Below are 25,626 nucleotides of genomic sequence, written 5' to 3' on the forward strand. Positions count from 1 at the left end.
CGTAGAGGAAAAAAAAGAGAGTTACTATCGCATAGAGAAAAAAAAGACAAAAAAAAAGAGTTACTATCGCATAGAGGAAAAAAAAAGACAAAAAAAAAAGAGTTACTATCGCATAGAGGAAAAAAAGACAAAAAAAAAAGAGTTACTATCGCATAGAGGGATAAAAAAGACAAAAAAAAAAGAGTTACTATCACATGCATATTCCGATCCAATCCGGAATGCACGCATGTCATTTGCGCTTTTAACTTTCTACTGTCAATATTAGACATGATATTCATATCACTCGCCACACTAATCAAGTATCCAGTCAGTTTTTGAAGCTCGGGACTGTTGGCGTAGGCGATCCCAGCATTGTCATTCAGTTTGAAAGCCGTCCGATAACATTTAGTATCTTTTATGCTCACTGGATTTATTTTCCTTTCGGTTTTCTTTGGTCGATTGAGGCGTTAGCATGCGAATCAGAAAGCCGCTATCTTCCCTCTCTTGGCTTTCGTGTTGACGTTGCCTGGCAAGCAGTCCACCTCCGTGCATGTGCAAATCCAACATGGAAGTGAATCCAAGACCGAGAAGGCCGGCCGTCATCGTGATTCAAACCTTTGCCTTTTTCTCCCCACTGGCGTGCTGATAATCGGCTAATTTCAATCTGCAGTGTCCCCTCCCCTCCCCTCCCCTCCCCTCCCATGCAGAATAGAGAATCCTGGACCTAATCCTTGTCCTGCTGCCCTCCACACTCTTCTTGATCCCGCCTCTCACCCCCGGAGAGGTTTTGTCACACGAAGCAGGCTGTTTATCAGGACAGCCCATGTGTTAGGTAATGTCAAGCGTCTATATTTATGACTAAGATCGCAGGGAAAAAGAGCGAGACGGAGAAGAGGAGCAGCAAGGGTGGATGTGGGCGGGAATACGCGCGGGAGGGGGGTGCGGGGCGGCAGCCATTGGCCACAGACGGGAACCCGAGTGTGAATAGCTCGCAGCCTCTAAGCTGGGCTGGACCTCTCATTTGCTTGGAAGAAAAACGGCAGCTGCCTCAACGAACTGGGATCTCTCGCGCTCGCAATCGCACTCGCGACCGCGTGAGCGGTGGACGCTTTGCTCGGAGAACGATTCAACGCGGATTTAGCCTCTTGATCGGCGGAATATTGCGGAAATCAGCAGGAGCGGCGGCGTCGAGGTAATTCTGTGACAATTTACGTGGCATCGGGCCGATTGCGGGATGATGATTGATGAGGCGAAGGTGGGCGGGAACTTCACTCGCAGGTAGAGTCAGGTGCAATTTCTGACCGGTGGCTGTTTCTGTGCAGGTGTTGCGAAGTTGAGGTGTACGAAATATATGATGAGTGAGATGACGGATCTGTCTGCATGTGGTGTTTGTTTGGGGTCTCAACTTAAAGGGCTCGGGTTAGGATGAGGTGCAGCCCCTTCAGACCCGCATTTTTTCTGCTGGGCAAACATTCCTTTTTTGTGTGTGCTGATTTTGACCCACATAAGAACAACATGGATTTTTTTTTTTTTTTGGTGTTATCTCATGTTTTTACTTGTTCTAGTGGACGCCAGGATAATGTGGCCGTAACGTGTTGTAAACTTACCAAGCTAATATGCTACATTTTTGGCATCATTTGACATCAACACTTTTGATTGTGATTGGTTAGTTAAGATCCAATCATGAACCAGAAGTGTTGACATCATCCAAATGATGCGTTTTATTGGTTTAGACACGCGAAGATGTCATGTCCACTGGGACCATTTTGAGTCTGAAGGGGTTAAGGTGTAGATACGGTTAGGGTTCGAATTCAGCCATTCATCGTCGTAGCTCCAGCGATCTCACGGCATACTTTGAAAACGCTTGAGAGCTGCAAGAGGCTGGTAGGATGTTCCTCGCATTTTTGCATTTTTTTTAAAAAATAAGTGACAAACAGACGTTTGTCTTCTACCTTTTCAGAACATCATTGAATACACCTTTAAACACTGTAACACCCCTTGATTTGATCTCCCTCCCTCATTCCAATTTTCTTCAGTTTCCCCGCCAATGAAACAAAACGTTCATTCATTTATGCGCAAAGTAACAAAAGCCAGGGATCTTTTGTACTATTTGACGAGATTTGCAGTTAATGACGCTTGGTGCTGGCCCGCTATTCAATTTCAGCCCCCCTCACTCATGTTGAAAGGGGTGCGAGTCGGGGGGGGGGGGATTGGGGAGGGGGACAGCAGGAGAATAGCAGCCAGGCCTCAGCTGTGAGGAGTGTTGTGGCGCGAGTTGAAAGAATGGCCTGTTGTGTTGGCCAGCCGCAGGATTGTGTGGCCGGCCGCAGGATTGTGTGTCTGGCCTTTTTCTCTCACCGTCCTCCTGTTCCACTAGAATAGGCAACTCCGTCATCCTTTTTATTCTGTAATCCTTTGCGCTTCTTAAAAGCAAAGCAACTGTTCCATTTGAGTGTGTGTTTTTTTCTCTTTGCGATTGTATTGTTTGCCCTATCAAGAATTTAGAAGCAAGGACACAATTGGAGACCAAATCAAAATGGAAGACTATCGTCAACAAAAATCGAAACACATTTTTGTTTTTGCTAACTTCTTCCACATACGCAATTCCTCTCAAATATTGTTCCTGAACCAGTCTAATAAATCTGTGATAGTGAGCACTTCTCCTTTGCCGAGATAATCTGTCCCACCTCACAGGTGTGCCATATCAAGATGCTGATTAGACACCATGATTAGTACTCAGGTGTGTCTGAAAGGTGTTGAGTATATTTTGAGCTACCTTGTGATACTTCATCACAGCCACCTGCCGCCATGTTATGACTATTTAATGAGTTAAAGGGGAATTCAACCCCCCCCAAAAATTCTTGACAATAATATGTTCTATACAACCCCAGCAGTCGATATTTTGGTTAATATTGCATTAGAACGGCCATTTTGCCACTTCGACTTCCTGTCGACTGACGCTGACATCACAGTTGCTCAGGGCTCAGACAACAACCAATCACAGCTCAGCTGTTTTCTGAAGCTGAGCTGTGATTGGTTGCTACCTGAGCAACTGTGATGTCATATTCACGCGATAGCAAGTGGCAAAATGGCCGCCCCCTGAGATGGATGAAAACGCCATATATATATAAATCCCCTTTAAGTGACGTCACAAAAGCTATCCTTCAAACCCAAATGACAAGTTTTTACCTTCAATCTTGGCCTGATGATCAACCAAGGAGATCCTGCAGCCTTGGCACGTGACTGATCCACGTTGACAATGCGCCTGCTCTTATGCCCTGAGCATCCGGCACTTCCTGGCCGAGACCATGGCCGCTCTGGAGCGACCTCCCTCCTCCCTCGACGTGGTTTCATGTGATGTTTGTCGTCTTTGCAAAGATTTGCTCAACGGGGTCAACAAGGGGAGCAGTTTTGAAGAGACAAAATTGCTGTGGCGGATCCTGAAGATGAAGAATCATTCCCGGAGTGCAGGAATGCGTGGCAGGGAATGTTGGAGAAACGGGGAAAATTTGTACTTTGAAATTCATCTTTTGTGCCACCTGTCATCGAACTTTTTTGACATCCTTCACATATGCTAACCAGTCTCAAAGTGACTTTTGAGCGCTATTGAAGGCAATGCCATTTTTTAGAGCTTATTCGGTGTTATGAAGGTCTGTCAAATACATGAAAGAAACTGAGACGAGCCTTACTTGAAGCTGACTTGAAGGTCAAGTGTGTCTGTTTAATTGATCTTGAATATATTTACTAGGGACCAGTAATCCTTTCTATACTGTAACGTATACTTGCCCAGACCGAGGAAGCAAGTCTCGTACCTGTCTATCCGTTTATGAAGAAAAGCCAGTGATACATTTTTAGCCCTTCACAGAGGCGTTGAAAACATTTTGGGAAATGACTCATCGTTAACTGGTTTAGTGCACATGAACCCCGTTCAGTGGCACATGTCTTACTCCTAGCGTAGCATGTGCTAAAATACAGTCGGTACGAGTTAGCGTAAACAGACGTCCCGCTTCTACGAGAGACAGTTGCGATTTTGAGCCTTAGTCAGTCTTAGTGGATTTCACCAGCCCTATTTTTTGTCCTGTTTACGCTGGTCCCGTTCTGGCGTCCCGTCTTTTTTTTTTTTTTTTTGGTCCAGTCAGCAAACCAATTGTTTGGGCCATGTGTATGCCAACCACACAGTTGTCAGCAATTCATACGACTGACTACAGCTAATCGTTAGCGGCAGTGTTTTGGTCATACAGGAACTAGAACCGCTTCCTGCTTCTGCGTCTGAGAATCAGGGGAAATGTAGTCCTACTAGCCTAACGCACACCCAACGTAAACTGAGCGTTTCTGGCGGCATATTTCTAACAATGCGAGACTGGCATGAGGTAAACGGCACAGCCAGCTTCCGATAGCTGCCGGCACCAAGCTCAAAAGGTTTGGATAATGGAGTGCGTTGACTGAACTGTCAACCAAATTAGCATTTAGCATTAGCTAAAGCGATAACATAACCACCCGCTACCAGATTGGCTAGCCATTGAGTTTCTAATTTGGAATATCTGGTCACTAATTCAGGTATCTTGATTTTAAAAAAATAAAATGCTTGAGGAAATGTTCTTTCTGCCTCTATTTGTCTTGCACCGTCATGTCAACATGTCAAGCTAGGCGCGGCAACGCTTGTTCATTCAGTAACATGCCTCCAACACGCTGTCGCAAGGCAAACTTCAAGATGAAAGCCTTCCAAACATTACATGGAGATCAAAGAAAGAACCTTTTTCAGGATTTTCCTTCACAGCACGTGGCCGCATGTTGCGGTTGACTTGACTTGTCTCTGCGGCTGCGTTGGCGGCTAGTTGCTAGCAACGAGTGTCTGAATTTACTCACTTATCTTTGAGGCTGACAGCCTGACAAAGTTCAAGTCCTTACCAATCTTTTTTTTTTTTTTTTTAGCAAACCAGGCTCACTCAAATGTGCTGTTTTAGCAGGCAAAAGCGCTACTGTGATCATCATTGCGCCCAAAATCTCTTTTACTACGTATGTTTCGAGATGAGAAAATGACGTCAAATGTCTTATTTTCCTCTTATGCAGTCATAATCGTTCTTTAACCAAACCAAAATGTATTTGATCCGAATACTTTATTTCTATATTTGATAGAACTTTAAGTAGGATACTCGAACGCTAAATTATTGGATAGCTGCGGCGCTAGCATGAAGTGGCGCTGTCAGCAAAACACCTTCGAAAAGTGGCTGACTGCATAACAACAAGCAGATGAAGCCATGTGTCAAACTTCTTTCAGTTTGGATGAATAATCGTAATTAGCTTTATTTGTTTATAGTCTACTGGTAACAAACATGTACAAGCACATGAACATACAGGACAGTACATAAGAAGCAGAAAATAAAGCCTCTTACATTAAAAGAAGAGATTAGTTTTTCTCACGCTTAATTGCAAATTTTAAATCTGTTCTAATTGTACAGTAAAATATTGTTTCCAAGTTTTCGGCATCTTGTTAACGTAAGGATGGAAAAAATGTTAAACTATTAGAAATACGGCTACATCTTTTAGTCATTGATACAGTATAAGAATTCATAAAATGGAGTTAAAATTAATTAATGATTGATTTGTGTTGAGGTCATTTTTCTGCCACTCGATGGCATCATTGCATTTGTAAGACATTGGTGACAGCTCAGTGCATTTTTCTTTTCATATTCAGAGCTATCGAATCTTTAACATGAAGTATCTTGAAATTGAAATTCTGGCATCTTTTTTTAAATTATAAAATACAACTTGACCCCAGTCTCCACAACTATATGCATTATTATTACATTTATTACTGCAAAAATTTAACGTGGACGTGTCTGCTGCGTTGCGATTGGAATTTCTCCAGTACAGGCTCTCCAAGTACGGGACAGTCATTCAAATAATTCGTGGCGTTAAAGGAACTTTAAATGAACTCAAAAATGTTGACACCCCTCCCTAAAACAATTCAAGATAGAGCAATAATCTGAATTGTCAGCATTCAGAGACGCAGTTTGTTGGATGTCCTTTGGCACAATCACTGCTTTGTGGTCGACATGATGTGAAATGTTTTCTGGTGTAGACAAATGAGATTGCCTCAATCAACAGCGCTCCAGAAATAAGCTTGAAGGCTCAGGAGAATTCCCCGCAAACTCCCTTTGTGACTGTTTGCGTTTTTGGCCCCTCCTCCGCTGAGGCCACTCTGAGCCGTTGACATCATTTCTGCTCACGACACCCCTGAGCCGCTGTTTTCAAAACACAGCCTTCGCCACCACGCCAAATGTTTTTGATGGAAACAATGAAGAAATGCAAAAAACGGTTTGAGTTCAACACGCACTGTGAGATGATTTTGTTTGTTTGTTAACACGCTGTGTTTGATGCCTTACCTCATCATCCATACATGCTTGTTTTGAAATTGCATTCTCCGGATGTTATACGAGTTCACGTTGTCTTTTCCATCCGTCTTATCTCACTCGGGTCAGCGAGGAAGTTCTTGTGCATTGTCCGTACTGGCCCGCCTCACTCTTGCAGACAGCAGATGTTCGGCTGCGCGCGCGTGTCGACGAGCGTGCACGCACGCCCGTGTTAGACAATGAGTGGAAGCTCCGCACACCATAAAGAGCAGGAAGGCGATGGAAGGTGTCAGATGTCAGCTGTTAGCCCATTGTTCATTTGCACCTGAATTTGCGTACGTGTGGCGCGGCGGGAGCGTGTGAGCGCTCGACACTCGCAAGAAATAGTCGGACAATGTCTGACACTCGTCCGATGAGTAAAGAAGCGGAGCAGGAGGGTGCGAGCGTATTCAAGACTGTCATATTCTGTAGCGTTTGTGCCGAGTGGTCACGGTACCAAAATGGTGACTTTGATACTATCTGCATAAATGAAGCTTTAGCAAGATTTTCGGGCAGATCGCGATCAGCGAGTTAAAAAGAAAACTAACCGATCACCGATCCCATCACAAGATGAAAAAATATGTATATTTAAATAACTTGTTTATTTACTGTATTTAAAAATGTATTGATTAGGGGTGTCAAAATAAGTGCTTTTTTTTTTTTATTAATAAAAAAATATAGAATTTCAGTTGACACGTCCACGTCAAAATTTTGCAGTAACGAATGTATTAATAATGCATAAATTTGTGGAGTTTAGAGTCAAGTTGTATTTCACAATTTAAAAAATGTAAAAAATGTACTTCATGTTAAAGATTAGATAGACACTGAGCTGTCACCAATGTCCGACAAGTGCAACTATGCCATCTAGTGGCAAAAAAAATGACCTCAACACAAATCAAAGATCACATTTGTTTTTTTTACAGTACAGTATATCTTTAGAATTTTAACTCAATTTTATGAATTATTATGAAATGACTGTATCAATGACTAAAAGATGCAGCCATATTTCTATTAGTTTAATTCCCCACCCCCACACACTTTTGTGTTAATAGGAGTGAAAAATTAGAAACAAAAAATATTTACATACATAAATATTTAGTACATTTAGAGCAGATATAAATTTGTGATTAATTGTGAGTTAATTATTGAAGTAATGCGGTTAATTATGATTTTTTTTTTTTAAAAATCACCTGACAGCCCTAGTATTTATCTTATCTAAAAGCAGACCGTGTATATTAATGAGCATTTACATGTATAAATATGCCAGATTTTAGCCATTAGCTTGTTTCTATATGTAGGCAGCTTGTAAAACATAGGAAAGTATTCTAAAGCAATCTTTGCCAATGTTTAGCAATCTTTGCAGTGCCCCAAAGAAGGAAAATTGAGGGAGAAAAAACAAGAAGTGTGATTTGAATAAGAAGCATTTATTTCTTAACAGTAACACACAAGCAGAACAATGTAGCTGCTTTCAAAACATGAAATAGGAAATAGGAATAGGAAAAAATACAATGAAATACTTTATTTTAACTCTTTCACTGCCAGACGTTTTCAGAAACGGGACGTCGCCAGTGCCAGCCGATTTAAGCATTTTGACTGATCTTTCAAGGTCCACAGAAAATGTTGTGTTTGGACTATGGAAACACACAAGTTTGTTTCTACCTTATTCCGTTCTTCAGTAATCAACAATAGAAAATGGTTACTTTCACCGAAATGCTCTGTTTTGAAACAAAAAGCGGAGAAAAAGAGCTTTTTGTGAAACGATGTTATTTCATGCACTCTAGTGAATTGTACACTTCTTTTTGTCCATGAATGATGCCACAAACACCTAAGCAGTGCTTTACTTCTGTAAAACGCTTTCACCAACAATGAAAAAGTGTTTTTTTGATAGCACAATACGTTTATTTCCATTCAACAGTGTAACAATTTGACAAAACAATTTCGCAAACTATTTACAAATGTGTGCAACTGTGGTACTATTTACAATTATGTGGATGTTTCAAATACAGTTTTTCTTTTTGTAACGCTCTCCTGCGTGCAAGGAGAGGGAGCAGGGTTTGCACAACAGATTACTTTCACTTTCCATTGTCCGTTTCGCGTGCAGACGGCCTTTTTTTCCGGGGAATAGCAAGTAGCAGACTGTGCCCACTCCTCCGATGAATATGCATTGGACTCGGGGCACTCTACGTCGTCCGATTGAACGTCCGCCTGAGCGTGCTCGGTTGTGCTCCGCGTTTTCCGGTGTTGGCATCGCTAGCCCGTGAACCTTTTATGACGTCGTCATAGCCGCCGCGTCAACGCTTCCAACTTCGCCGTCAACCTCGGAGTCACCATCATCATCATCGATGATGATCGTCGTCGTCATCAATGTGCTCTTTATAGCGTTGGTCGATGCTTTTCGTCTTTGAAAAAAACGGCTCGACCGTGAGCTGCTTGCAAACCGGTCGCCATTATGGCTTCTTCAGCCATTGTCCCCTCAACACTCTAGCCCCGCCTCACGTCTTCTGCTGACGCCTACCCAATCTTGTCAAAAGAGAGTCATTGCTGCCATCTAGGGGGCAAAAATAGTCATTAGGCTCACTACACCTGCTTGAAACTTTCAACAGAGCTGGGGAAGGCTTTCCTCCACCCGTTTCAAAAAAAAATTGGATGACGTCTATTAACGTCATTGGCGGCCCTCCGTAGGTTTTGACTTGACGTCTTTTAACGTCAGTGGCAGTGAAAGAGTTAATGAAGAATTTGTGGATTTGTGATTTGTCATTTAGCAATTTTCATCAATTAAAAGTTAATGTTTTCTATTGAATTCATTTGATAACTTCATTATGTTTCATGTACAATAAATATTTTTTTTAAAACCACATTTTGCTAACTGCTGTTGACTGAAAATGACATCACAGGCGCTCAGGACCAATCATGGCTCACTTGTTGTCTAAGTGTGGTCATGTGACGTCAGCAAACAGAGCCATGATTGGCCGTTAGCTGAGTTTAAAGGTATTTATTGTACATAAAAAAAATAATGACGTTATAAAATGAATTCTAGACAAATTATTAACTTCTTCCTGCTGAAAATGGCTGAATGAGGCAAGTCTACAAGTGCGTTTGAAAAAGGGAATGTGCCTTATGTCGTCATTATCGGTATCTGTGACATTGTGGAGCCAACTGGGTTATTGTTTACAACGCAAGACGTGCTCTGTTGTGGTTGTTCTCGCTCACTTCTTAATCGGGTTAATAGCCGTTAATAGGGTTAAGGGGTTACGCTCTTTGAAAATGTATGCATGGCGAGGGGGGGGCGAGGGGGGCTCTTTCCGTTGTCGTGTTTGGTTTGCTTCTCGTAAACGTCGTTTTGCGTAGTCTAAAGCTCAGAAGACCCTAACGACTCTACGTAGGCTTTTTCCAACATGAAGTAATGTTTCCATGCCAAAACACACACTAAGGGCTCTATTTTTGTACACAGCCGCACCTGCGCTCAACATAAATCCGGCACATTTCACAATTTAGTACTAGATGAGATTTTTAGACTCTGTAAAACCAGGTCTAACAAGCGGCACTGGTGGTGTCATCCAACTTTGGTGGTTTGTCACGCCACGGACGCGTGTGGTGGATGTCATTGTATTTCATCCGTAAATGTGACAACAGCGTGGGGCGAGTCGCTCTCAACCATTGTCATGATCATCTTAAAAATATTGTAATCGAACTCCCGACAACAAAAGGCCCTTCTGTATCCAAGCAAAAATACCAAAATACTGAAACCTGCGCTATGAAGTCTAAACCCACGCAACTTGCTCAGCTCCAAGCAAAAGTGATTATGTTTGCATTTGAATGACAAACGTTTCCTGCAAATCATTCGTGTCAGCAGTGTTTGTTTTGATGTCATATGATATGGAGAGTCATAAGGAATCATATTGCTAGCTGCCCAAACACTCAAATGGAGTTGAATGATTAAATAGGCAGATGGTCTTTAATCTGATGCCAGATACATTTGCCTCTAAATGTGTCACTGCCGTTTGAAGAATTTACAAATTGATACGCTTTGTTTTGGGTGTAAAATAAATAAATGGTGCTTTAGTGCAAAAATTGTCAGCGGCGGGCATTTGGTACCTCGGCCTTCGGTGGGGATCTTCTTTCCTTTCACCTCTTAACCCTTTTACTAGCAAAAAAAACAGCACACGTCCATTGAAGTGAAGCAAAAAAAGACCAAATCAAGTGCACTTTTCCTGATTTGAGATGCTGGCGTTTTGGTCTCCACCATCACGTTGTCTGTTTCACGGCTCGTCGTCAAAGAGCGGCAGTTTATGACGCGTGCTCTTTAACGGGCCACTTCAGGGGACACGTCCCGTGGGCCACAACTTTTTTAGCAACTGCCAGTGAGGACAGCAACCGACATTTATTTATAGTGTTCGCACTGAATAAACTTTAAATGTGTTTTTCTTGATGCCACTAACTGGCTGTCACTTGGGATGCTCCTGATTTCTTCCGTGTGTTGTTGTTGTTGTTGTTGTTGTTTTTGTAGGCTTCCTTGACTTTTCAAAGCCAGCGCTTTTATTTGAGTCTTTAGAGTAATTGCTGTATAAAGGAACCTCCTGTCGGAAGATGTGTCATAAATTCTGTTAAATCGGCAGTTTGTGAACAAGATCATGCCAAAAGTAATTAAATGATTTGCAGGAACTTTTACGGTGAGGCTGACGCGGGCCAAGCAGGAGCAAATTCAATTTTGCGACACTCAACTTTTGGTTGCGTTCAAATTGCTTGAACTCACATTGCAAATTTCATGCATAATAGAACCATTTAAACTAATATTGCATTACATTGCATATACAATGTTTTTTTTGAATTTTTTATTCATTTTATTGTGAATAATGTATGATGTTTGATAAGAAAATGTTGGCATAAATCAAGGCCTGAGCTCTTTACACCTTCAGTCTCTCCTTCCCTGCATGCTGGCAAATGTTTTTTTTTGTGTATGAACACAAAAAGTGTTGCTTATTTTTTGCACACTCAGCTTGGATTTTGCGTGCTCGCCTGTGAACCTGAGCAGGACAAGCGCAAAGAATGGACAAATACAAATTAATATAGTATATTATAGGTTCACAAAGAGCCATGGACTTGAAAGTACCGATATTTGTGTAAAAATAAATACTGATTGAACTGCTATACTTAACATAAAAGTTAAAAAAAAAAAAAAAAAAAAGTAGACCCTGAAATGTACATTAAAGTCAAACTTCTCCACATAAAATAGTTCCCCCCTTTTATTTACTTACATAGTGCTCGAATTGAGAGGAAAACAAACAAACACATTACATGGCACATTTTACAACAGGGATGTGATTTTTCCGCTAATTCGCGGAATTCCGCTTCCCCCCCCCCAAAAAAAAATCGATTTTTTTTTTTTTAGTAGTTCATTGTGTATGCACATGACTCCGACAGATAACATCTTCTGCTATAACAAAGACATTTGTGGTATGCTCTAATATGAGTTACTTTTCATTTGGTCATGATATAATTATTTGGTCATGCCCCCCCAAGGCTAAATTTTCCGATAATTTCACTTTGGTCAAATCACATCCCTGTTACAAGCAAGAGCTAACTAGTGTTGTTGTTGTTTTTTTTCATGCTACCAAAACTTGTTCCCATAGCTTTCATAACCTTGTGAGTACCAAAAAATGCAAAATTACATTTGCCACAAATCCTGCTCGAAGGTGAGCGGACAACATTAAACAATTCTATTAAATAAGGCCATGGTTGGATAATATCTTGATTCTTCTGAATCTGTTAGGCGGCCATTTTGTTGCTGTTTTTGCCCTGGTTGGTCGCATTTTCAAGTGCAGGGAGTAAAAGTAAAAACAAAAACAAATACTCAAGTAAATAAAGTACAGAAAGTACCTGAAGAATATACCACTGTTTAAGTAAAAGCGTACATTCTTTCAATTGATTGATTGATTTTATTATACATATTATAAACGTTGCAAGATATGAAAACAAACATTAAAAGAAAGGAAAGGATTATCAGTAGTCATAGTCGTTTTGTGCTGCATTCAAGGACGGTCGGAACTCGGATTTTTCCGACTTCAAACCAGGAAATGTGTACGGTAACTCGGAAATTGGAAAAAAAATGTGATGTCACTCTACAATGGCGACCACTTTACTCGAGTATACGTAACACTACATAGCTTTCTTCATTCATAAATATTGGACATAACTTCACGTAACACAACGCGTATGTGACATTATGCCGACATTTCCCTGCATGAAATGTTTATGAATTAAGATAAAAAAAAACAATTGCTGGATGTCAAAATGTGTTTTGAGGACCAAAATAAAATCACTATATCTGCCATTTTGCTTGTTTACTTTCACCTCAAACACTTTCAAGTCGGAACTGGGAAAAGCCAACTGGGATAAATCCGACTTCCGACCGTCCTCAAATGCAGCATTAGTCACAGGCTCAGAGGGAGAATCAAGAAGGAAAAGAACTGATCAAGTCCTACCTCATATTACTCGTGTCAATAGACGAGTAGGTTATTCATTTTCCATCATATAATAAAAAAATAAAAACAGTTTATGCTTCTGTTCATAAGTGATTGTTATTTCAAACATCCACACAATTCCTTCAAATCTATTCACAATCAATGGTTATCAGTTTAAAGCTTGCCATGATGACACTTCATACTTGCATCCTTGTCGATTGATTGATTGATTTGACTTCCCACCATTAACTGTCCAATCCTCGTATCGGCCATTTTTGCATGTTCTCTCAATGTCTTCGCTCTTTTCCAATCGAACTTCGTCACGTACGTACAACGTGTTTTTCGACGGTCGCTTTGTGCGGCACCCGAAGGCGCCAATGTCGATGACGCGACTGTAGCGAGCGAGGGCAGGCTCGCCTTTGCGTCCTGATCCTTTTAGCAGCTTTTTCAATCAATACGCGTCTCCCTCCCGCACACACGTCGACCCGCAGACCCGCAGACCCGCGTCCGGCGCACGCTGCTCACTCGGGTAACACGACGTACACACCAGCTAAGAGAGGAGACGTCAGAGAAGCGCAACAAGCACCGAGGGCTGTTCGTGTTTGCTTTGTTGTCGCAGCGGCGGCTGTTTTTGCCCATTATGGTGATTGTATTTTTTTTTCCTTCTTTTTTTGGTGTGCTTGTTGTCGTGCGCGCGTCACGTGACTCCTCCACCGTCGTCGACCTGATCTTTTTCCTCTCGCTCTTGTTCCACTTTGTGGCAGATGCCCTCTTTTTCACAGCACTTGTTGGTTGTGTTTTCACTGTCATAACAGACAGAGCGGCTAATTGATAATATACAATAATAATAACAAACAGTCGGGTTTGTTTCCAACCGTCAAAAACAGAACATCGTGGCCATTGACTCGCTACCTAATACCAGGGTGACACTTAGCCCCGACTCGAGATACTTAAATGATACTCAAAGTTTACTGGAAGATGCCATACAGTAGAACTACTTGAACATATTCAGTTTTTTATTTTTTTATTTTTTGAAGTCTTACTTGACAAATGAATTCATCCAACATCCACTTTTCAAGCAAGCAACCAAAATCCGATCAATTTTATTTTTATTTTTTTTAATGGGGGAACCTGCACCATGACGACATTTCCATTTTGGGAACATCATGCGCTACCAGTGAGCTACAAATCTGGGCCGCTGTCACAGCTGTGCATCTTTGAACGCACAGTTAGTGAGGTTTGTAAAAGCTGACCTACTTTTTTTTTAAAAAAGAGAACGTTTTCTACTTTTTTTTTAACTCATTCACTGGCAGCCATTTTCACAAGAACCCCCTTCACTGCTGTTTTACTGGATATTGTCTGATTTTGCAAGGCCCACAGATTATTGTGTTCTATTGCTATGAAAACATGGAACGTACCAAAAGAAAGATTAGAGTCTCCACTTTCATCAGGGGTAAAAAAAAAAAAGTATATTTATATCTGTTTCCGTTTTGCAGCAATTAGCATTAGAATATAGCTCCAGAAAACGGGTGAGCTGTGATTGGTCATTGCCTGACCAACTATGATGTCATCTTCAGTTGACAGCAAGTGGGAAAATGGTCGCCCCCTAAAATGGATAAAAACAGCTGGATTTTGCTTGATAACTCATATTCCACAAATGTAATATGAATCAGAATGTCATGTTTAGACACGTGAGGTCACATATAACATTATTGCCAAGAAATGTTTAACTCATTCACTCCCAGCCATTTTGATTGAAGCAACCCCCTTTGCTCCCGGCTGTTTCACTAGATTTGGACCGATTTTGCAAGGCCGACAGAATATTCTGTTCTATTGTTACAAAAACATAGACTCTTCTTTCTTCAGGAAAAAAAAGTATATTTCTATCTGTTTCCGTTTTGCAGCAATTAGCCTTAGAATATAACTAAGTTTTATCATTATTCACAAATCTGTTAAAAACCCTGGAGAAAGAGCTTTTTTGCAACATGGCCCTGGTTAATCTCTTATACTCTCCTGTCACCTACTGGCCGTTTTTATAATAATAATAATTGCCCCAAGCATTCTCTTCAGTTCAGAAGCTGCACCAAAGCCTTCCGTATGCACTAGCATAAAAAAACATTTTAAATAAATACAATTAAATAAACATCTTTTATGTCTTTGACACCATGGTAATATTTTAAATAGAACGTATTTATGCGTTTTTTTAGGTTGACTCCCATTTTAAGACGTGTTCACATTCAACCTTATATAAAACGATTTGATAACTTCAGAAGGAAAGCTGAGTCGCCTTTTTGAAGCGAATTGCCTCCAATTAACTTTTTTCCCCTCCTTCTTGAGAGCAGTTAGGCACGGAGGAGGACGGGTGAGAGCAAGACAAAAGATATATTGCAAATACTAATGTGTTTTGCTGCGATTAATGTGCATTGTCCTTAAATAATAATACATAAAAATAAAATAAAGAGATTGTGCCAGCGTGTACTAATTAGCCTCAAGGACAACATGAGTAACCCACGTGTTTGTTCTAAAAATAGCTCACCAGAGATTGAACACGAGTTAAAAGAGAAGAAGAAAGTTAATATTTATTTATTTTAATTTGGTACATGTTTCTTCTGTACCAAATATTCAATCTATTGTTTAAAAATAAAATAGATTGTTCATTGGGGGTGGGGGTGGGGGGTGCCTTTTTTTTTTTAAGAGTTCATTTTAGAGCTGTAATTTTAATAGTGTGATGCCACAATGTTTTTGCTCACAGTTATCATACCGTCAAAATCAAATATCGTCCCATGCTTATTAGGAGCTTTGATAATTGTGTGCGATTAAGCCTTCGTTCATCACTTGACATTTGATTTTCACGCTTCTATCTTTTCAATCACTCACTACAGTACATTTGTTGTCTTGTTGTTGGCCCAAGCCGGGAGACGCGTTGCATTTTTCATCAGAATGTCCACGCTGGACCTTGCGCAGTCCTTGAGATGCTCTTCCCGTTTCAAGCGGTGGAAAGACTCGGCGCGCTGGTAGCTTCATAAAGCTTGCATGTGTTCTCTGGCATGTTGGCCTTGCATTTTTTATTTGATTTTACCGTTAAGGAGGCTTTGCTCCACTTCTTCAGCCACACTGAAGTAACGGTCTGCGTCGTCATGTCTCGTCAGGCTGGATTTTCATGATGTTCATTCGTCTGAGCAAGACAAGAGAGAATAACAAGTCAAGTTATTTTGTGCAGGCAGCTAAAGGAAACATTCCTTTTTACAAATATGCATTCACGGATTCAGCTGTAACGACATACTGTATGTTTTCACAAAGAATCTTAAGCACAAGCGAATGTTCATGGCCACTATGACATCATGCAACATTGCTTGTTTCTAAATCAGTTTGTTGAACTTAATTATTAACGAATCTGTGAAATATTTGTCTCACCAGCAAACATACTTCAATCCTCTCAATTACGGCAGATTTTCTTTGATTTATTGCCAGCAGTTGACTCCTCTGACCAATTTGAGGTATCACGCAAGAGTCTAGATAAATATGGTTTCACTTTCACTCTAACGTGTTTGAATTTTGTGCGGAATTTACGCTAACTATAATTTGCATTTGTTCGAAGTCACACGGGTGCATTGTTTTTCTACACAGTAAATTCTGTAGACTAAAGTTGACTCTATTAAGAGTGGGACCAAATAGACGCAGTTTGAGAGTAATGTTTACACTTGGAAGAGAGTGAAAAAAAAAAACATTCAAGGGTTTAGGAACGAACTCACGACCTTCAGCTTGGGAGTTCAGTATATTGATAACTCCAACACCAAAACACTCTTGGAGATAAGAAAACAGTAGGAGGGGCATCGGTCAGGGGTGTGTTTCACAAAGCAGGTTTAGTGAGAACCCTAAAATGTAGTAATCGAAACCAGGGGGGAAAGAGGTGACTCTAGCCTGTTTCATAAAAGGAGGCAAATCATTCCGATAGTGAAGCATGGCAGTGGCAACATCATGCTTTGGATTTCTGTTTTTCTTCAGCTGGAAATAGGTTAGTAAGGTGAGAGGTGGAAGTATCAGTTTCAAATACAGTTAGTGTAAGAAAGAAAATAATGTCGGGAAAAGCCTACCTGAACATCCGAAATTGATTTGGGGGTTCATCTTTGGAACTTTAAATGGTAGCACTTGTGTGCTGGGTGATTCCCTTTTAACATGAGCTTGAATGTGATTGGATCAATCTGAACACAGCCACGTTCACCATTTATAAGAGGGTGTGCACACTTGTGCAACCACATTATCTCAGTTGTTTATTGTTACGTACCCTTTTGAGTTTTCTTTTTTCGCTCTCCCCCATTTGAGTTGTACGGGTTATAGGTCACATAACTAGTGGGGAAAAGTTTTGAAATGATTTCTTCTGATTTCATATTGTTGTATTTGAAGGGGGGGGGGGGGTAGACTTTTTATATTGGAAGATTCAATTATTCACAGATTTTTTTAAGAAAATGTTTTACTTATTTATTTATTTACTTACTTATTTACGTTTGGGGGGAGCATGGAAAAACTTCTTGTTGGTCTACACCAGAGGTGGGCAATCTCGGTCCTCGAGGGCTCGGAGTCCTGCAGGTTTTGGAGGTTTTTCTCACTTCCAACGCGAGCCGATTCCAATCAACAGGATCGTTATCAAGTCTTATGCAGTGTTTGCTGACGAACTGATCATATATCAGCTGTGTTGGAGGAGGGCAACATGCAAAACCTGCAGGACTTCGGCCCTCGATGCCCACCTCTGGTCTACACCCTTTTTTTCAAGATTTTTGGGCGATGGGCCCCTGTTACAGCCTCTTTTTTTTTTTATATATATATATATTTTTTTCCACTGTATATGGCTTGTGAATACAAAACTGAAAAGACACCACATCACAAGTACAAGTTACAGCTTCTAATTTGCTAATTATGTGCTGATGTAACACAGCGACAAAGCCTGGAGGTTTGCAGTTGTCAATATTCGACAAGAGAAGCACATCAGAATTATTCATCTGATCGGAGCCGTCCACTTTTGGGAATATCCCGAAATAACAGCTCCGCTCCCGCCGCAGCAGACGGCTTCATTAGAGCCTGTGAAGCATCACCCGCTAACGGGACCACCCAATCCTACCAGCTCAACTCGCAGACAACTTCGCTTTCATCTCGCGCCACCGAGGTGAATGCGAAGCGGTTAGTCGAGCCGCCGTGTTTTTTTTCACGTCGGGGATTTGTTTTGTGGCCATTTCTCTTGTCTACAAATGCCTTCAATTTGATGTTGGCTTTTCAAGTAGAAAAAGCCAACAAGGGAATCAACCTATTGTGTGTATAAGCATCTCATTAGGTGTTTTTGCTCATTGGTGACGTTAAAACTTGAGTCTTGTGTCAAACATGAGGGTTTTTTTTTTTTTTTTTTTTTGCGAATCCTTCATATGAACTCTTTGACTGCCAGATGTTTTCAGAAAAGGGATGCCGTGGGTGCCAGCCGATTTAAGCATTTTTGACTGATCTTTCAAGGTCCACAGAAAATTATGTGTTTGGACTATGGAAACACACATACTACCAAATGAAAGATTGAACTCTCATCTTTCATCAGAAAAAAAAGTTTGTTTCTACCTTATTCCGTTTTTCAGTAATCAACAATAGAAAATGGTTAGTTTCACCTCTGTTTTGAAAAAAAACGTCTTTTAACGTCTTTGGCACTCCTCCATAGGATTTTACTAAACGTTATTTAACGTTTTTGGCAGTCAAAGAGTTAATGCTGTTCAAGTGGCTGAATAAATAGGAAAAAAAAACTAGGGGTGTCAAAATAAGTGCGTTCATTTTGAGTTCATTTAAAGTTCCTTTAACACCACTCATTTTTGTAACGCCCGATTAATGACCGATTAAACTTGGAAAGCCTGCACTGGGAGAATTCGCAACGCAACAGACACGTCCACGTCAAAATTTAGCAGTAATAAATGTAATATTGATGCGTATATTTGCGGAGACTTTGTTGTATTTTACATTTTGAAAAACGTGCAGCATTTCACAAGTTACTTCATGGTAAAGATTAGATAGCTCTTATTATGAAAAGAATAATGCGCTGTGCTGTCAACACCGTCTTACAAATGCAATTATGCCATCTAGTGGCAGAAAAAGGAATTATTATGAAATTACTGTAACAATGACTAAAAGATACAGCCATATTTCTACTAGTTTAAAAATGTTTCAATTTTTATGTTAACAATAGTATGAAAACTTCTAACTAAATATTTTATTGTACATTTAGAACCGATATAAAATTTGCAATTATTAAATTAATTAAAAACATGATATTAACAAACAATGCTAACATTAGTGTTAACGGTGTCATAACAGTTTAAGCAACACATATCTCAATGCAAATGCAAATAGTGGAGCCGCCCATGTACTCAGACAATATGCTCACAGCCTTTTATTCTTTATCCTCTGTGAAGAACTACTAATATTACTGCGGCTTATTGCCGGTTTTGACCGGCTCCATGCAAATGTGTAAAACAGTAGAATTTTTTCCTGTAAATCTTTAAGTAAAAACTCTGAAAAAACAAACAAAGCAAATTTAAATCAGTTCCCTGAAGTTAATTTTTTTGTTGATTGTTGATTCTTCAAAATGGCCGATGTCTATATTCGGCAAAATGCTGAATTTTGGCACCGATAATCGGCCTGGCTGATAATCGGTCTATCCCTACTTAATTTTATCGTCAAACTTGCGGTGATTCTGTGAGACAATTATTCCGCCAAATACTCCTTTTTTAGTAGCAACAGAATCTTATTGAACATTCGCAGCAAATCCCCTTTTGCCTTTGTCTTAAATTGCCGTCGTTTATGATCACCGAGCAAACTTCAATTTGTTTCCTCCTCTCCAGGCACCACCCGCGCCCCCCGAAACGGAGAAGTGCTAGGTGTGGATTACAACTTCCTGTCAGTGGATGACTTCCTAGAACTTGAAGAGAGTGGCACACTGCTGGAAATTGGAACGTATGAGGGTGAGGATGACGATGATCGTGATGAAGACTGACATTGTGTGTGACTTGAGCAGGTGTTCTGATTCATCACGGTACAAAAGAGCATAACAATAATCCAAATGAAAGTTCTCTGCATGCAGGTGGGCTGCGAGATTGGACAGTTGATTTACATGAGACGTGATTGCAGGAACAGGGTCACGCTACATCTGCCCCCCTCGTTCCGATTACGGCCGTGTTTTAAGCACGCTCGAAATCGTAGACTTACACAAACCTGCTTCATGTGGGGGGAGGTGCGTGTGTACGCAAGTCCGTACTGTAAGTAATTGTGTGTCTTTGGGGAGGGCTTTGTGATTGTGCGTTTGTGGGCCTGCGAGAGAAAGTCACAACGTTAATCTGCTTGGCAGCCGTCCACAACTCGCTGTTGCCACTTGGCACGTTTCTCCCTTTTCGCACAGACAATGTCACAAAACCTGTCCACAGGAGTGTGTGAGCAGCAAACTGACGGAGACTGGCTTCATTCATAACTAAGTGATATGCTAATTGGTGATGCACAAACGTGTAAAATGAGACTATTTAAAAATCGGGAGAAATCAAGCCACTGTCTCCACTCTCAGGCGTGCTGTTAATTCCGTCAACGAAAAATAAACACAAATCATTTTGTCAACACGCATTTTTCACTGGACTAAAACCCTCATTCACTCATTTGCTCCCCAAAACATATAAATACTATTTTAAATGTTTAACCGTCCCAAAGACATATTTATACGTTTTTTTTTTTTAAAAAAAATGTTTTTAATGCTAGAGCATACAGAAGGCTTTTTGATGTAGCCTCTCAACTGCACAAAACGGTTGAAACAATGGCCAGCAGGTGGCAGCAGAGTATAAGAACAACCAGGGCCATGTTGAAAACAAGCTGATTTACCCACAGGTCTTAGCAGATTTGTGAATAATGATAAAACTTAGCTATATTAATTAATAAATAAATAAAACAGGCTTACTCATCTGCGGCGTCACCTTCAGGGAAAGTCAATTGTTTATTAAAACATGGCAGCACATATTATTCAGCCTGTGACTCTTATTTTAACACAGACTTGTTGCTGCTTATATACCCACAACGTTTTGCTTTCCAACTTATCGCCTGAATAACACAAAATACATTGCACGTGAGTACTTTGAGCTGTTCGTTAAGGGAGAATGCATTTTCATGTTTTAGGCCAAGGTTAAACAATTCTGGTCCTCGAGGTCTGGAGTCCTGCAAGTTTTAGATGTTTCTGCCTACCAACACACCTGATGCTAAAAGGCCCCGTCCACACGAAAGCCAGTTTCAATCACAAGTTTCTTATTGTTCAGGCCATTCGTCCACACGATGGCGCTGTTTCGGAGTTTGAAACTGATCACTTTTGAAAGCGGGCTCCAGAGTGCGCGTGAGCCGTCAGTCTGTCAACAACAACAACGGCGGATAGCCGCGTCGTAGTCGTTTAGCGCAAAATATTTAGCTTCAAGCTTCAAGCTTATTTAGCTTTAAGAAGCGGTGTTGTACCGCCTTCGTCACTTCTCCCGTGTTCGTCTTTTTTACATGCAACGCCATGTTTGTTTTGTAGATTGCAATAAAGTTTATTGATTCTTCTTCTACGTTTCCCGTTAACTCCCTGTGGCTGCGCTACAGCGCCCACTCCATACTTGGCATATGCATTACAGCCGTCAAACATCCTCAGCGTCTTCTTTTGGACACGCGCAAATCTGTGTGGACGAGATTTGTTTGAGGAACCAAGCCGGCTTTGCTTCCGTCTGGACGGGGCCTCAAGATCAGGATCGTTATCAGGCATGCTGATGATTATATAAATCAGGTGTGCCAGTGGGTGGAAACATCTAAAACCTGCAGGACTACGGACTTCGAGGACTGGAATTGGTGAACCCTGTTCTAGGCAAAGCTAGCTAGCTAACTCTGGACTATTTTGTGGACAATAGTGGAATTCCCAACATTCTGATATTTCCGCAATGCAACGCAATACACGGTGAAGACAAACGACATTTACAAACAAGGCAGATTGTGATCGTAGTCAAACAACATTTCATCACATCTTGAAATCAAAATAATCTTCACAAACCAACGGTCCAAAGTCCAATGCTTTTCAATGAGCGTCTACTTCACCTTTATATTTTTATGCAGGATCGTGAGTGGTCGGCGGCAACAATGCACACAGAGACTTGATATGCTTTGCTAGAATAACTGTGCCTTTTATTCCCCGCAAGCAGCAATCAACATTTTTATACTGTGCTAGAATGATTGTACCTTTTATTCCCCGCAAACAGCAATCAATACACTACAACGTTAAGCAGCATAATATGATCATCATCAGCGCTTACCTTGACACTAGACCGGAGAGCCCACGGTCCGGGTGGAACGAGCTGCAAAACGGCTGGGCAATGGTACGGGTTCCACAGCTGACTCTGTCCGGACCGTGTGCCGCTCCGTCTTTTATTCGTTAGCGTGGGAAACCGGGCTAGCAAAGCCCTTTCTCAGACACTTTCGAAAACATGTTTCGCAAAGCAGGGAAAACTAGTAAAAACAAGGAAGAGTTTCCAGGCTGATCCCGCCCTTTATTTACAAATTGTTGGGCACCTGGATTCGTACAACAGTTCAGGACAACAACATATCCTTATATAAGAGGTTACGTGAGGACATATCAAACCATGGTTATTTTCCCTTCAGCGTCCTTTCACCAAGTTGGCCGCCATTTTGGCTTGCCACGTCAGATCGGTATTGTCGATAGAGGAAGAAATGGATCATTTATTTATCATTGTGGTTGTAGTTTTAGTGTTACCAACCAAGACTACATCACGTACAGTCTACTGTATAAATGATAGCGTACAGTGATCTACAAACCTGCGAACTGTTAGAAGAAAGAAAGAAAAGCTCGGTCTCAATTAACTCATTCACTGCCATTGACAGCTATAGACATCATAAATTCATTTTAACTATTTCTATGAGTTTAATTTTTTTCCCCACTTTTGTTAACAAGAGTATGAAAACCTAGATTTTTTTTGTACATATAGAGCAGATATAAAAATTGTGATTAATCGTGAATTAAACAGTGAAGTCATGCAATTAATTACGATAAAAAAATAAATAATTGCCTGACACCCCTAATTTTTCAAAATCTTTTCTTTCTTAGAAAAAATAAATAAAATATATATATTTTTTTTTTTTAAAGAAAAGATTATTAAAAATTGGCGGCGTCAGACGATTAAAATGTTTAAATCGTAATTAATCACATGACATGACAGGATTAGTTAACTCACGATTAATCACAAATTTTATATCTGTTCTAAATGTACAATAAAAAAATCTAGGTTTTCATACTCTTGTTAACTAAAGTGGGAAAAAAATGTTAAATATAAATAGTTCAAATGAATTTTTGACGTCTATAGCCGTCAACGGCAGTGAATGAGTTAAAGGTCATCGGTCTTCTAACAGGACAATGATACCAAACAGCAAAGAATGGCTAAGAGCAAAATATTCTGAAGGCAGGATTTCGGTGATTGCTTCAAAAGGTGTGCATAACAACAATCGCCAGTGAAGGTCCAGTTTTATCCTCGTGTGCTTTCACTGCACTCAATTACCCAAGTTATCAAAAATGGTCTTTGCTATAAACGCGTTGCCGTTTTCTCTGGTTGTAGTCAAGACAATAGTGAACATGTTGAATCAAGTGTTAGCGTAGCTCCATTTTATACAAAATGATATCAATCTGAGGAAAGTCTTTGTATAGCGCTAGCCAGGCTAACGCTAAGGCAAGAACCTGACGTGCATGCCAGCTAGGATTCATCGTAATATTGTGATTCTGTCAAATGTCTTCTCAACATCCGACGACCAGGATTGTTCCGCAAGCTTTTTTTTTTCCTGCTCTGTTCTTGAGTCTTTCTCTCTCTCTCTCTCTCTCTCTCTCTCTCTCTCTCTCTCTCTCTCTCTCTCAAGCATGCTAATGTCCTCCATGTTGCCTAGGTAACTATTATGGGACCCCCAAGCCGCCGAGGCAGCCCGTCATTGGGACAGTGATTGTGGGAGATGCAGACTCGCAGCAGTCCACGCCGAAGCGCACCAAGTCCTACAATGACATGCAAAGCGTCCGAGTAGTGCCTGCTGACGACGACGATGACGACCCGGCCTCGGAAATGAACAACACTTTTACAGGTGAGAGCGTCGCGACGCCTCGATGTCCCTTTTCTCGCGCTCTCTGTCTGTTCTCCGCCCTCAAGACGAGTGTGCGCCGACACGCGCTTGTCCGAGATCAGACACACGCTTGGAGGGGGATCATTTTGTGTGTGTTTTCTTCCATGTCTGGTGGTTACATCATGTCTTTGTCAGGCTGAGTTCTTTGCGCTCAAGCCTCCAAACACTGCCACCTGCCTGCGAGGAGGGGAGAGGGATTATTCAGGCCAATGTTTTCACAGACAAATGTGATTGCTTTCATTATGCATTTAAGATATCATACGATAGACAAATTTGTGGTGCAACTCCAGTGTTGTGTATTGAAGGATCACTTATATCAGAATAAATATAACAAATAGTAAACAAGTTATGCAGTACAAATGAAAGTAAGGCATTAAGGGGGAAGTCAATACAAAAAAAAAAATTCTTGACAATAGTATGCAGCCCCACTAAGTCTAAATATAGTCTTCTGGTTGATATCTTGTTAGTGGAATACGAGTTAAGCAGCAAAATTCAGCCGTTTTTTATCAGTATCAGAAGGCGGCCATTTTGTCACTTGCTGTTGACTGAAGAGGACATCACAGTCGCTCAGGTCTCAGATGTCAACCAATCACAGCTTAAGAAAACAGGTGAGCTGTGATTGGTCATAGCCCGAGCCCTGAGCAACTGCGATGTCGACAGCAAGTAGCAAAATGGCCGCCCCCTGAAATGGATAAAAAATGGCTGGATTTTGCTTCATAACTCATATTTAACAAATATAATATTAATCAGAATGTCATATTCAGACCAGTGAGGTCACATATAACAAATTAATGTCAAGAAATGTTGAAGGTTGACTTCTCCTTTAAGTTTCAGATGTAAACAATAAAAAGGAACATGAAGTAATTGTTGGCGTCATTTAAAGAGCCTATAATGCAGTGCTGAAAAATGTATCAAATTGAAATCAGTTGACATTGCAATGTAGTAGAATGTAATTATTAAAATCGTAATCAGTACCTCGTGACACACGCCATAAATCCTCACTACCCCTTAATACAAATTTTAAAAAAAACTTGAGCACCTTTCTTTAAAACAATACACTGCTATTGCGATTGACTAGAATTATTGCTAGTTCCATTTCGACCACTTCAGCGTGCATCTAGCTAGCTAGCTAGCTATGACTACACCCTGGAAATTATTTTAATTCATAATAATTATGACTTCGATTCTCAAGGAAGGTGATTGCCTGGTACAATGGTTGAAAGGAGCCCGGAAGTCTGTTAGCTTGTGAGCTAGCTGGTGGCTAGCGTAACAACCTGCTGCGATATTCCAGCTATCAGTCTTTTAGCTAGTAAATTACTGTATTCATGGCACAAATATATGCGCCTATGTGAGCATATAAAAAAAAATGCTTTCAATTCATTTATTAGTGGAGCCAATTTTTCTTCTTTAAAAAAAAAAATCATTTCAATTTGGCAGGGTAGTGGTTCTCGCTGTTGCCAAATTCAAAGATCTGTTTATTTTCTCTTTACAGGGACTTTAAAAGAAAGACATATTTACAATATTTGTTCCCACCATTTCCAGTTTCTTTCAAGCTTTGCTGTTTCGCTGAGTTTTTCCCACCTCTCTCGATAATG

The 25,626-nt window shown here is 40.6% G+C and overlaps 1 protein-coding gene across 15 annotated transcripts in view; it reads left to right on the forward strand.

The window, feature by feature from the left end:
* LOC144052449 (membrane-associated guanylate kinase, WW and PDZ domain-containing protein 1-like) overlaps positions 1 to 25,626 on the forward strand; it is a 118,369-nt gene that overhangs the window by 37,018 nt on the left and 55,725 nt on the right. For 14 of the 15 annotated variants that reach the window (XM_077566642.1, XM_077566522.1, XM_077566531.1 and 11 more), the window contains 2 exons: positions 19,702 to 19,821; positions 23,804 to 23,992. In XM_077566642.1, the coding sequence (XP_077422768.1) occupies positions 19,702 to 19,821; positions 23,804 to 23,992 (309 nt within the window). Of the gene's footprint in view, positions 1 to 907; positions 1,172 to 19,701; positions 19,822 to 23,803; positions 23,993 to 25,626 lie in introns of those variants that run through there. The other variant, XM_077566633.1, reaches the window with a different exon arrangement.

Source organism: Vanacampus margaritifer, chromosome 1 (genome assembly GCF_051991255.1).
Source record: "Vanacampus margaritifer isolate UIUO_Vmar chromosome 1, RoL_Vmar_1.0, whole genome shotgun sequence".
Taxonomy (NCBI): Eukaryota; Metazoa; Chordata; class Actinopteri; order Syngnathiformes; family Syngnathidae; genus Vanacampus; species Vanacampus margaritifer.